The sequence below is a fragment of the Pelophylax lessonae genome (genome assembly GCF_965119305.1).
Source record: "Pelophylax lessonae genome assembly, chromosome: 9".
NCBI classification, from domain to species: domain Eukaryota; kingdom Metazoa; phylum Chordata; class Amphibia; order Anura; family Ranidae; genus Pelophylax; species Pelophylax lessonae.
In genome coordinates, this window is record NC_138776.1 from 214,185,394 (window position 1) to 214,199,152 (window position 13,759).

At 42.6% G+C, this 13,759-nt stretch overlaps 1 protein-coding gene across 2 annotated transcripts in view; it reads right to left on the reverse strand.

The window, feature by feature from the left end:
- Nucleotides 1-13,759, reverse strand: part of PARG (poly(ADP-ribose) glycohydrolase) — a 379,986-nt gene that overhangs the window by 136,615 nt on the left and 229,612 nt on the right. For both annotated transcript variants that reach the window (XM_082268024.1, XM_082268025.1), the window contains 2 exons: nt 12,954-13,029; nt 3,072-3,219 (listed from right to left, as the gene is read on the reverse strand). In XM_082268024.1, the coding sequence (XP_082124150.1) occupies nt 3,072-3,219; nt 12,954-13,029 (224 nt within the window). The remainder of the gene's footprint in view (nt 1-3,071; nt 3,220-12,953; nt 13,030-13,759) is intronic.

Below are 13,759 nucleotides of genomic sequence, written 5' to 3' on the forward strand. Positions count from 1 at the left end.
AGCAGGGGGAGATCACTATACTATCCTTGCATAGTCAGTTTAGTGGCTCTGACCGGAGAGCGAACTTTTTTTTGCGGGTTGAATGCAAAAAATTTTAAAGTGTGTACCCAGTTTATTATTATTATATAGGATTTATATAGCGCCAACAGTTTATACAGCGCTTTAAAACTTGTTTATATACACTTTCAAACAATGCTAGAGCTTGACTTTAAATCACACAAACAATGCCCTAATTCTTTAAATCCTTTGTGCAAAAGCTTCCAGAAAATTATAAAAGCATGAAATTCACAAAAGCTACATAATGAGCATTACTGAAAACAGATCTGTGTGTTCTTAACTCAGTTAACTATAGGTAAGTACATAAAGCAAGCTAATAAGCGTGGTGTCCAGGATCTTGTACATCTTCAAGGCATTAGAGATTTACCAGGGCTACTGCTCAGACATCTTGTAGCTGGAAGATGTTAAAATACTGACTAGAACTATGACCATTACCAAGTCGATGCTAAGCAGATGCAGCAAAAAATCACAGCAAATTTAATTTCTTTTCAATATCTCAAGCTCTTGTACAAATTAAAGCTGCATTGCTTCATCCATTAGACATAAGTCATGAAGCCTCAGTCATAAGGAATGTAATTTGTCGGGAAGAGAAAGTGTGGCAGAAGGAGAGGACTGGCCAGAGAAGTGAGATGGAACACAGCCAGCCACATAACAAGGATGATGAAAAGGCTATTACCATTAATGGGAAAGAACACCACATCACTGTAATTCATTAACAGAAAGTCTAATAAACTAAAGTGGATTGGAAAAAAGTACTTAAATTAAGGACAAACATCTCATCCAAAATCTCATCCATTTGTATTACAACTGAATTTGCTGCATCTCCAAAAATATTCACATGGAAACGGTTATATCACACATTTGCAGAAAAGTGTTAGTTAACCTTTACCCAAAAACTGCCTATGCAGATGAGGGGAAACTGTAGAAAAAAACTAACTGTGCAGCTATGACCAAAGTTGAATAATGCGCTTGCAATAGATGCAGACTATTTACATACCTCATGAAGCTTGAATGGAAAACTCCTAGGACACTGCTAAGGACACTTAGCCGTTACTGTTCACCTTCACATCTCTCAAAACACTGCGTTTGAATCAGAGAAAGAGCTCACTCCTGTGATGGTGAAGAACAACAATACCAGCTGGGCCTCGCTTAGCAATGTCCCAGTCAGGCTTCATGGGGTATATAAATGGTTTACACCAATAGCAAGGGCATTATTCAACTTTAGTCAAAGCTTCACAGTATGTTTTTATCCAAAGGAAAAGAGGTGTGTTAGCACTTCCACCCTCTCAAAACCCCAGCTCCACCGGTGCTCAGACTGTCAGACTGCCAATACCTCTGTATCATAAATCACTGGAGAACAAGTCAACACTGGGTAGAACTACTAGCAGCCATAAAACAGCCAACGAGTTTCGGCCATTAGGCCTTAGTCTTGGCCATGACTAAGCCCTGACAGCCAAAACACATTAGGTGTTTTACAGCAGGTATGCATGTTGTATCAATAAAAGAAGATCGCTAGTTGTGGTTATCCCCAGTGCCAACTTTTCCTCCAGTAATTTTAATTTACAGATGCCCCTTATCTGCATAAGCAGTTTTTTTGGTAAAGGTGAACTAACCCTTTAAAGTTTAAGTTCAAAAACAGAATAAATATGCTGTGTGACCATGGTGTCTATATATGATAAATTCGTGAATACACCCCTGATGAGTGAAACGTGTCCCTTGAGGAGCCAGGTTGTGGTGGTGAGGAATACTACTTCATGTATTTTACAGCCCAATAAAGTTAACGGAATCAAAAATAAGGAATTTATTAAATAAAAGCGGTGCTACCAGAGGTCGAGGCAGGAGAGGAACATTCCTTTTTTGTTTTCTCACAAAGCATATTTAGGAGTAGTGTATGTTAGTTTGTTCTGCATTAAAGCAGATTCCAGGCAGAAATAAAAGGCACACATTAATGCAGCTCAGTATTTATTAAAGCAGAACTAAACTCCCCATCTCTTTCTAATGATGCCGCAGTTCCATCCCCCACCGGTCACGGTCATTGTCTCCCCCAGGTGCTGGGTTTTTGGATTGCTGATTGCCCACTGAGGGATGACATCATCCTGCATTTATGCATAGGGGTCAGTCATTCCTTCACAGACGGAGTGTGCTGGGAAGGCACGCTGAGTTGCGCATGCACAGCTCAATGTTCATTTAATAGAAAACTGTGAGCAAGCAGGTAAAGTGTATTAGTGCAGAAGAGACATAAAATGTCTCTTCAGTAACAAGGAGCTGCCTAATCGCAGTTTCCTAAAACGTAGGTTCAGTTCTGCTTTAATAAATCATCAAATGTATTTTCTGAATGGAAGCATTATAGGTATCTGTGACTTGCAGCACATTGTATTATAGGAGCTCAGCGTGGCTGAAAGAGAAGCAATACAAGGAGCTAATCTGTAGTGCTGGCAGTGTTCTCATGCTAACAAGAAACATGCTTAGAGGAGTGGAGAGCAGAAAGCAGAGAGAGAGAGGAGTTCATGAGTCTGCTGCTTCAACTTTCACTATTTAGTCATAGACTGGGGGAAAGAAAAGACTTTCGGTACCCAATTTCAGCAGAGACAAATCCGAGCAGCCAAGCAGCCTGGCAAAGTTGTGTGATTATCAGGTCTGGATGGACAGAAATACAATTGCTTTGGCAGGTAAAACTGATCCCTTATACCTATTTTATCTGTGCATTTAGCTTAACTCAAACAGAGAAATAAAAAAAAAATATATAAATTAAAAAAACGAAACAGGTCTCAAATGCCCATATACACTAGTCCTAAGTTCTAGCTTTGTCTCCTCGTTGAATATCATTTGCAACCAACAGCAGCTTCCAGCCACTTCTTGCAAGTTAAATGGTTAAACAGCCATAAATGGGCTCTGCTCTTAATTTTGAATTGATTTTCTGAGAGTTTAACTAGACCTTTAATTCCAGCCATCTATTTTGTTGAGAAGTGACATGAAATGATCTCTTTCAATGTAAAATCATTTATAATGCTCACCTATGATAATAAGGCACTCATTGGGATCCAATTCCTCTGTAAAGAGTCTTGACGCGATCAGCTCAGGATTGATAATGAAGCGGATCTCTTCTTGGACAAGACCAGAGCCTGTCACACCACCACCAACAAAACGGTTTGCAAAATCCACCTAACCAAAAGAAAAAAGCAGACAATCAGCATTTTGACTGAATACCCTAAAATGTCCTGCAAATGGCATTATCTGTCAACCACAACTGCATAAATGAAAAAAAAAAAAAAAAAAACCATAATGGTAATTGATGCAAATGGATTTTAGTGCATGGTTTTGGACTGGATCATGGTGCATTTTTTTTTTGTAAATGATTTCAGGAGGTACAAATAAAGTGTCATTAAGCCTAAATGATTAAAAACTCTTTAAAAATTCTGTTTTACATGTGCATACTCTCCCAGTCACCATGGGATTAGTCTTCTGTATTCTGAAAAAACTTGGTTGATTCTGCTGTTCTTTATTTGCCCCTTTTGATTATGTCCCCAATGTAGTTGGGGATTTTGCAGAGAAGTGTGGACAGCTAGTGCACATGCTCAGTTTTCAGGGAGTTTATTTGCAGAGCATTTCTTCCTTATTACGTCTGAGAAGCCCAAGTGACACAGTTGCAAATGACAGCCCACTCCTTCCCTTCTCCTCCATGCCCACTAACCAGCTAAACACAATGGGGGTGAATTTTATATGTAGATTAATGGAGGCTTCACCTCCCTCTTATTCTAAGACACAGGTTGGATGGGCGTAACACAGCCTGTGACTGGCAGAAATCCACCCACATCATGTTACTGTTACTGCCAAAATATAATAAAGATGATATCAAACATATATTTGTATAACAATTTAATGATATTATTTGTTTTTATGCTGTGCCCCAAATACTTTTTTTTTTTCTTTTTTAACGTGACCAGCAGCATAGGACTATAACCTCCTCTTGCTTATGCTTCCCTACAGACAGGCTGGAAAAGACCAGGGTCATGTGACAGATGTATATCGATTAGAAAATAAGTGTTTTTTTTTCATTACAATATATACAGTGCCATCATGCATATACAGAAAAAGATGGGATAATGTAAATTAAACAGTGTGTGTTTAGTATCACTTTAATTTCTTATGCTGAAAATGAATCAATAAAACGGTCAGATCTTTTGAGAGCCCTGAAAATTATGGAGAGCTTTAGTATGAAAAGAAATTGTCAAAAAACGTACTAGCTGTACACCAGCTGCTACATAAATATTATAGTCTTTAACATGCATTCTGCATCTTTAACTTGCAATCAGCTATTAGAATTGATTATTTATAAATTAATGCAGTATTTTATTAATTATGTTCACTGGGGTAAAAAAAACTGATGAACAACATGAATGTAGGCAGTATACAAGAAACTGCAAGCAATCCAACGTCATTGTAAATTGACTAAACCAGCCTTCTCAACCAGGGCTTGGTAGAACCGTAGGGTTTCCCCAGAGGTTGCTTATGGTTCCTTGAGCATTGAGCAATGGCAGATTGATCTATTCTGACCACTAATGCAGGTGCCAATTTTCCAATGACACCTCAATTTTCACTATCTCCATTTCTTTTCAGTTTTATTGTTCATTTAATTTGAAGATTATTATTAAAAATAACTTCCCTATGCAGCATGTGGTTTTTTAAAAGGTATGTCATCCTCTTTATTTAAAACTTTCTGATCGTGCAGAGTTAAGCTGTAGGCATAATATTTAGGAAAGGTTTCTTGAGATCTAAAAAATATTTTAGGTGTTCTTCGAGCGTTAAATGGTTGAGAAAGGTTGGACTAAACCAAGGTACAGGATGCTTTCCATCTAGCTGTCAGGAAAGCCTTTACGTTTCATATCACACTTCCATGCTCCGATAAACACAGTTTGGAAAGACAGATCTATCAATCTTACATCAGTACCCAAACCTATTGACCTTTAGCTGTCCATGCCACCCAATATTATGCCATTTATCAACAAAGGATCACTGGCCTACAACACACGGTGGGAAAACAGGTCCCAGGGACATCTAACCCTGTCAAAACATTCCGAATGGGAACATATTATTCTGTTTTGATCATTAAATTATGGCAGCATCAGAAGGGAGCATCAAGTATGAAGCTGGCAGCCAAGAAATTCAGACTCTATATGCAGTGGAGACAGAGTGTGGAGGAGAAAACATTAAAGAAAACTTATTGCTACAATACAGCATTCATTCACTGTGAGAATGGTCTTGCTAAAACTATAAATTTTAAGTCAAGAGTCCATGTATGATATAGTGCTCATCTTGGCCCTGTGTTTTCCTTGCAAATACGTAAAAAAAAAAAAAAAAAGAAATACCGTATGTGTATCTTTATTTTAAATGTTAAGTGTTAAGTTAGTAAAAATGGATTTTTGTAAAATCTTACCGTAAAATCCTTTTCCCTTAGCTCATTGACAGACGTAGTCCTCGGTGATTCAACAACCTCGGGTTATGCTGCCCTCTACAGGAGTAGGACTAGACAGGAAAGAAAACGTTCTGGCCACACCCTAGGGGCAGTCCCAGAGGGTATATCCTCTCACTTCCTGCTCTAGCAAATCAGTTATGTCACAAAAGCAGTGTTTAGAGAATTTAACCCAACCCAACTCAAAAACAGAGGGGCGGGTACTACGTCTGTCAATGAGCTAAGAGAAAAGGATTTTACGGTAAGATTTTACAAAAATCAATTTTTCTCTATCGCTCATTGACAGACGTAGTCCTCGGTGATTCAACACCCTCGGGACGTCCCAAAGCAGTACCACAAATGAGGGGTGGGAAAATGGAAATCAAATCCAATCTAGAAGGCCCAACCGGTGCCAACTAGAAGTTTACAATGCTCATCCTCAATGATGAGACTCAATAGAAATTTTTCAACAGAAAAAAACCCTTGAGGTAGACCACCGGTCTCCTCAAATTGCGGCCTGCAAAACCTTGCGGCCAAATGAGGCATCCGCAGATGCCATCGCATCAATCTTATAAAATTTTGTAAAGGTATGTACCGACGACCAGGTGGCCGCCTTACATACCTGGACCACTGACGCCTGATGGCGATAGGCCCAGGAAGTACTGAGCGCTCGAGTGAAGTGCGCCCTAACAGGAAACGGAGGATTCCGACCCTTAATAGAATAAGCCTGTACCACCGTCTGACTGATCCATCTAGATATGGTCACGGCAGACACAGGCAATCCCCTTCAAGGGCTATCCGTGATCACAAAAGTGAGTCCGTCTTACGAAAACCACTTTAGGAAGGAAGGATGGATTCGGAAGAAGAACCACCTTATCCCTATGAACCACCAGATCTGGGGAACGACAGGATAATGCGGCCAGTTCTGACACCCTGCGTACAGAAGTAATGGCCACCAAGAAGGCCACCTTCTGGGATAATGTAAGCAAGGGAATCTCCCTGATATCTTCAAAGAGAAGTTTCTGAAGAACCGACCACACTAAATTAAGATCCCAGGCGGTAAGGGTGCGCGCACTGGCGCAGCCTGATGTCGCACCCCCTGGATGAAATTCCGCACCAAGGAATGATTAGCCAAAGGTTTCTAAAAAGAAGATTGCTAACGCCGAAAACCTGACCCTTAATCATGCTCAAGGATAGTTTCTGCTCAACCCCTTGTTGCAGACAGACCAAGATTCGGATCACCGAATAGGTATGTGGGGGAAATCCAAGAGATTCACACCACGCAATATAAGACTTCCATGTGCTGGGAGTCGCTTTCCTTGCTTTAACTGGAAGCAGGAATAACTGAAGCTGACACTCCCTTGTCCTTCAGTACCTGGGTCTCAATGGCCAGGCCATTAAGACAGCGACTGTAAAGCAAGATGGAAGATCGGTCCCTGAGACCGCAAATCCTCCCTGAGAGGAAGTCTCCGAGGAGCGTCCGCGACTAGCCTCACCAAGTCGGCGTACCAGGCTCGACGAGGTCAGTCCGGAATTTCCAGAATAACTGGAATTCCCTCCACCTCTATCCTGCGAAGAAGTTCCCGCAGCAACTTGAGAGGATGGAAGGCATGCCATAGCTGATACTGCCCACACGGGACGATTAGCGTTTCTGCTGCGTCCGCTAGAGGATCGCGGTGCGAGCTACAAACCTCCGCACCTTCCTGTTGAGCCAAGGTGCCAACAGATCCACATCCGGGATGTCCCAATGAAGGGACAGCTAGTGAAAAACCTCTGGATGAAGAGGCCATATGCGATTTGATCCGAATCGGGCTGCTCTAGAGCTGCTTGATCCAGTAAATCAGACAAAATCTGATCGCTCTCAGTTCCGATACCCTATTGGTAATCTGGATACTATAGGAAGAAATGACTTCCCCTGGTTGAGCATCGGAGACTTCCTGGTCCGCTCGCTCAACCGGATCCGATTGTCCAGGGAATCGGAATTCTGATTCCATTAAAAAAGAATCTCCTTCAGGAGAATTCGGGTATGAGACTGGGTATACGGTACTGCCTCTAAGAAGGCCACCATCAGTCCCAGCCAATTGACGGACAGCAACATCCGAATCGTTGACTGAACCTTCTGGAGTTTCTCCGCAAGGAGAAACTCTCTTGCCCAGGATGTATCCAACCTTAGGCCCAGATAGTTCAGTCTCCTGGTGGGAACCAGGGATGATCTTTGGGAAAGCGAAAAAACGCTGATGTCCTGCGATGATGGGGATATAAAGATAGGCCTCCTAAATGTCTATGGACGCCAGGAAATCCCCCTGATGCAGGGAGGCCACCACTGTACGGATGGACTCTATCTCTTCCCAAGTCCAGATTTGGACGCACCTTGCCCTCTTTCCTGGGCATTGTGAATAGGTTCGAATAGAACCCCTGAAACCGTTCAATGTTAGAAGGGAAGAATCGCACCGGTGGAAGTGATCGAAACTCGATCCTGTGTCCTCCAGAAACCGGTGAAGACAACCCCCCCACCCCAGAGATGGGTAGGGGCGCATCAGGCTATATTCTTCAGGCTTGGCTGAGCCGGACTCTTTGTTTAGCCGACCAGCGCCCTTTGAAACCCCTCTAAAGGGGCTTTGGAGGGTTTCGCCTTATCGCCCGCCCTCGCGGAACGAACAACTCTTATGAGCAGAAAAGGAAGGTCCTCGTTAGTTACGAGGTCCTTTTATACTAACAGTCTGTGGCAAGACAGCAGGTGGTACCGTCTATCCTTTAAAGAGGGATTCCTCAAACGGATAGCACCTAGCCATGCGTTTGGAAATAACAGGGGTTCGTTTCAAAACGACCCCATTTGGGTAAAGGAAAATCCTTCGCCCTTTTGGTAGGCTAACAAGTACCAAAAAAGGAATCGCAGTCTCAGCTACCTCTGCCGGTGTAACCTCAAGACTAAAGGTTTCCCGGACGGACACAACTAGTGCATCCACCACTCTTGTGCTATGGCGGAGGCAGAAACGTGCTCCTCACTGCTGAGGAGATATTACCTGGGACAACAGCCCCCTAGCAGGGACCTGCAACTGCATTGTATCTGAAGTATCTGATAAACAATAGGGGTAGGCGGGGGTCGCTACTTGACCCCCGTCCCTGACAGGCCCCCTCCACCCGGGATACCAAAGACTCCAAAACTGCCGATAATGCATTAAAAACAAGTGGGGTACTGGAGGGTCCTGCGGCCACCTTGAGGGGATCAGGTGGGGATACCAATGCGGCAGGGTCAATGATTATACAAGACACTTGCCAGCGACAAAAAATGACAAAGTAAAAAACTTTTTTTTTTTTTGTCCCCCAGTTCGCAACAGCGCCCCTCAGTGTTACCTGCCTTTTTGGACCCCACAGAGAGAGAGAGAGACCTCAAGGCTCATCCCTGATGCACAGAAGTTTTTATCAGCTTGCTCAGTGCTTGTCTTGTTACAGACAGGAAGTCTTTGGCCCTATTTCCTGGGTAAAGGAGGCGGCTCCGCCCCTTAACACGCCTGCCGGCGCCTCCCCCTGGCTCCACGAGGTGTTTGAGTCACCTCAAACATGGCCGCCCCCATGCTGGAGACACGAGGCTACACCAAAATGGCAGCCTCGTGCGATCTACCAGACAATGGCGCACAGAATAGCGGCATGTCTGCAGAAGGATCTCAGCCTCACAACCCTTCACCCTCATGGTGGTCAGCGTGGTCGGCGGTACCGGACCCTGGCGGGCCGTATGCGGTCCGTGGCCGTCGGGAGGCATCTGCTAGCTGGAGGAATGATCTGGGATGCAGTATACATGTATAGACATCGCCCTGTGGCTACTGACAGATAGGATACCTTATACTATCACAGTAAAGTTTTAGTACTGCCACTGACTACAATCATTTTCACATCTTTACAATTAGATTGTCAGCTCCCAAACCAAGCCTTCTGGCTTCTTGTACACAAAAATCACACTCAATTAGGGGGATCTGTGACATGTTATAGGATAGAGGGGAACCCATCCTTACCATTACAGAGAGGGACCTGCGTTCACCACAAGACCCGTCAGGGGGAAAGGGGGAACATACTACTCACCATACCGGAACCAGGCGGGCGCCAACTCCTGACAGTACCCCTCTCCACCGAGGTAGGAGGGCTGTTGACCAATACGGACGCCGTGACTCATGGTCTTTGGCGTTTCAGCGAGACGTTTAACTCGCAGGGTCAGTCACCGTCCAGTGGGACTATGTCGCGGCCGACCCAGCGCGGAGCTATGGCCTGCACGCGCTCGTAGGCTGAACTGGGGTGACCACTGGATCTCAACATCCAGCCCGTCGCCCAGTTCAGCTTTCTTGCTTGAAGATCTCACAGGAACACTGGAGAAAAAAGCTGTCTAAAAAATCTTTTCTAAGAAAAAAATCCTGCCAGGACCGAAGATCCCAGCAAGGTATCTAGGTCCTTACTCCTAACTAGACAGAAAAAAACTGATTTGCTAGAGCAGGAAGTGAGAGGATATACCCCCTGGGACTGCCCCTAGGGTGTGGCCAGAACGTTTTCTTTCCTGTATAGTCCTACTCCTGTAGAGGGCAGCATAACCAGAGGGTGTTGAATCACCGAGGACTACGTCTGTCAATGAGCGATAGAGAAAATAGGTTTTTAATAACCTTCACTTGTGTAGGTCAGGGGTGGGAAACCCCAACAAAAGAAACCATAGATCACATGGTCACATTAAGCAATGATTTTCTAACATTGATGATCAGTAACATCCCCTCTTACACGGGTGGTCATCGAATACCCCATTATAGTGCCTCTACTTTACTGCTCCCCATTATAGTAGGAGTAAGTACCTCCTGTGTTACCATTTTGTCCCCCACTGCCACCATCATGTTCCTCAATAGTAGGACTTTCTTTCTTCCTCCCCCAATATGCAGAATAGTGCAGGGAGCAATGGCAAGAAAATACCTGCTCTGCCACCCTGGTTCTCACAAAACCTCTACATCAGGGGTCTGCAAACTGCGGCCCTGGGACCAGATGCAACTGTTTACTTGCCTTTATTCGGCCCCTGGGGCACTATTCATTCCACCAATATGAGACACTATTTTGCCCTCCGACCCCTAAAACGGGGCATAACTCCTGCCACTGACATCAAAAAAAGGAGCACAATTTCTTCCACTGACACCAAACAATGTGGTAATATTCCTCTTCCTAATACAAAAGATTGGGCACAGTTTACTCCCACTGATGCTAGAAAAAAAAATGTATATTCTCAATGGCCACAGTCTGTGCCCCCTTAAAGTCTGAAGGACAGTAAACTGGCCCTTTGTATACAAAGTTTGCAAGCCCTTGCTCTACACCATCCACTGACATCACATAAAAGCATTTGAGATGAATGCAAGAAGAGGATCGCAGTGAACAGCATGAAAGATAAGTAGCTACGTCTTGTCACAGCTTTCCTGTAGCACTCTGCATATGGGGACACACTTCTGACCCACCCACCCCATTACAGGTTATAAAAAAAACAACAATAGACACTCTCCACACCTCCAAAAAGCAACCTTGGTGAGTGACTGAGCAGGTATCCTGCACTACATCACTGAAGAGGAAAGAGCTTTCCATATGCATAAGTACCAGGTACAGGCAAACACTGGGTTACAAACAAGAAAGGTTCTATAGGTTTGATTTTAATGAATGTGTATGCAAGTTTGAACAGGTACATTTTTTAAGTGCAACTCCAGCCAAAAAAAAAAAAAAAAAAAAGTTTACATTTTTTGGATAGCATAGGGAATGGTTTACACCCCTGTAATGTTTGTTTTGCTGTCTGTGCCCCTGCTCAGAAGATTTCACCAAACATTCTACAACAACTTTGATTACTTTTGTAATTTTTAGTTCATTTACATTTTTTTTCTATGCATTAGTCTATCTTCCTTTTTAATTCACCTTTGTCCCTAGACAATCTATCTGGCCGGTGTATACATGAACTGTTGCCCGTCTTGGGGTCCTTGTAATTGCAGCTGTCTCCACTTGGGAACCTATAGGGGGTCTATTTTTCATCCAGCTATGATGGGCAATATATTTGTTGGATTTTGTAAGTATAACTGTAGCCTATGTAATATGCTGACTGTGATATTACTGCACCTTTAGATATACTCTTCGCTCTATATTGATTATCTATGTGTGATTAGCATGACCATATTACTAATTATAACACATTTACATTTTAGAAAACAATAGTACCCATCGCTACACCTCTGAAGAAGGACTCCACTATTAGTCCGAAATATGTTAGGTGTCTACACAACAGTTCATAGCAGCTAACCCGACACATTAACACGGGTAGCCTTCTGTTTGCCATGTCCTGGTGATGTATCAAGTACTTATTTATGTCATTTGTGTATTTTTGTATACTACTGTAACGTTTGTATGTCCTTTTTAACCATGTACACACAATAAAAAATATGTTTTTTTACGATTTTTGGTCAGTCTATAATAGTTCATTAAGGGGTTTCTTGCACAATTGTATACATAAATTTTGTTTTTAAGCTTAATTGAACAAGATAAGGTTAAAAGCGGATTGGTTTCTATGCAAAAGTGAGCCTGATTTTGCACTCTCCACTTCTAGTAAATAAACCCCTTTGTGACTTAGCCCACATTCACACTTAAGTGTTTTTCTGCTCATTTCCCCACGATTGACTATGCAGAATCTTATTATTTCTAATTGTCCACAGTACATGAGCTTTTTTTTTAGTGCATTCAGGTGTTTCTGATCCCCCAGTCTTCAATAAGAATGCCATAAATGGGCTATATATGCATTCTCGTGCACAATTTTTTTGCCTTAGGAATTCCTCTCCTCTTTTAGAATTGTTCTCCTCCCCTGGCCCATCCCAGGAAACAAACTCCTGACGCTTCATGAACACGCAAAAATGCCTGTAAAATACTTAAAAATCACCAGGAACAAGCTTTACTGAGGGGTGACTAAGATTAATAAAAGTGGCACTGTACAGTATGAGTAATGCTTTTCTCTTCTGCATGCAGGAGACTAGCATAACACAAAACTCAACATGCTATTTTCAGGCACATCTATAGAGACTGTGCCTAGGCAGTCACATGGAAGTAGCCTGAAAAATTGCTATTTAGAGCCAAAAGATTTTTTTTAAACATCATTTAAAAAAACTAAATTGCTGGTTTATTTTACCTTTTGGACATCATTGGGGAGAATTTCCCTCAATTTCTGTCTCAATGACAATCTAAAACACAGTGTTGATCAGACATGATATACAGAAAAATCTACCCTAAATTCAACAAATTACAAAAAAATTTAAAAAGAGGTGCTACACTTCTTTCCAAATGTCAACAATTAATTTTTACATTTGTATGGGCTGGAGTGGCAATTGGAAAAATATTATATAAATTCATTGATGCAATAGCAGCAGCAATGCATACAATTTCTATGAAAATTAACACTCACCTGCAGCATCCCATGTCCATTGCCTTCAATTGTACCTTTACATGTAATGTGCAGTCGCCTCAGCTGTTTTGTTGATCTACACAAGTGAAAGTACATTAGTCACCTGCTTGCAAAATATTACATGGATATAGAAATAAAACAAAAACAGTGGAGTACAGTAGACAACACACAATCTTAATCATAACTAAGGGTTATATGCAGCTACCTACAAGTAAATAGACACTGGCAAAAAAGCAAGCTGTAGGGACATCTCCTCTAACTCCTAGAACTCCCAGCAAGCCTCAGTTTTGTAGTAAGCAACAGAGAGATTACAAGGACAGAGGGGAAGAGACTGTGTCCTGCGTTGTACTCCATGAAATAAACTTTACTGCCAAGTCAAAAAAATGGATTTTTGTAAGATCTTACCGTAAAATCCTCTTCTCTTAAGCTCATTGACAGACGTAGTCCTCGTTGATTCAACACACTCGGGTTATGTTGCCCTCTACAGGAGTAGGACTAGACAGGAAAGAAAACGTTCTGGCCACACCCTAGGGGCAGTCCCAGAGGGTATATCCTCTCACTTCCTGCTCTAGCAAATCAGTTATGTCACAAAGCAGTGTTTAGAGAATTTAACCCAACCCAACTCAAAAACAGAGGGGCGGGTACTACGTCTGTCAATGAGCTTAAGAGAAAAGGATTTTACGGTAAGATCTTCCAAAAATCCATTTTTCTCTGTCGCTCATTGACAGACGTAGTCCTCGTTGATTCAACACACTCGGGACGTCCCAAAGCAGTACCACAAATGAGGGGTGGGAAAATGGAAAACA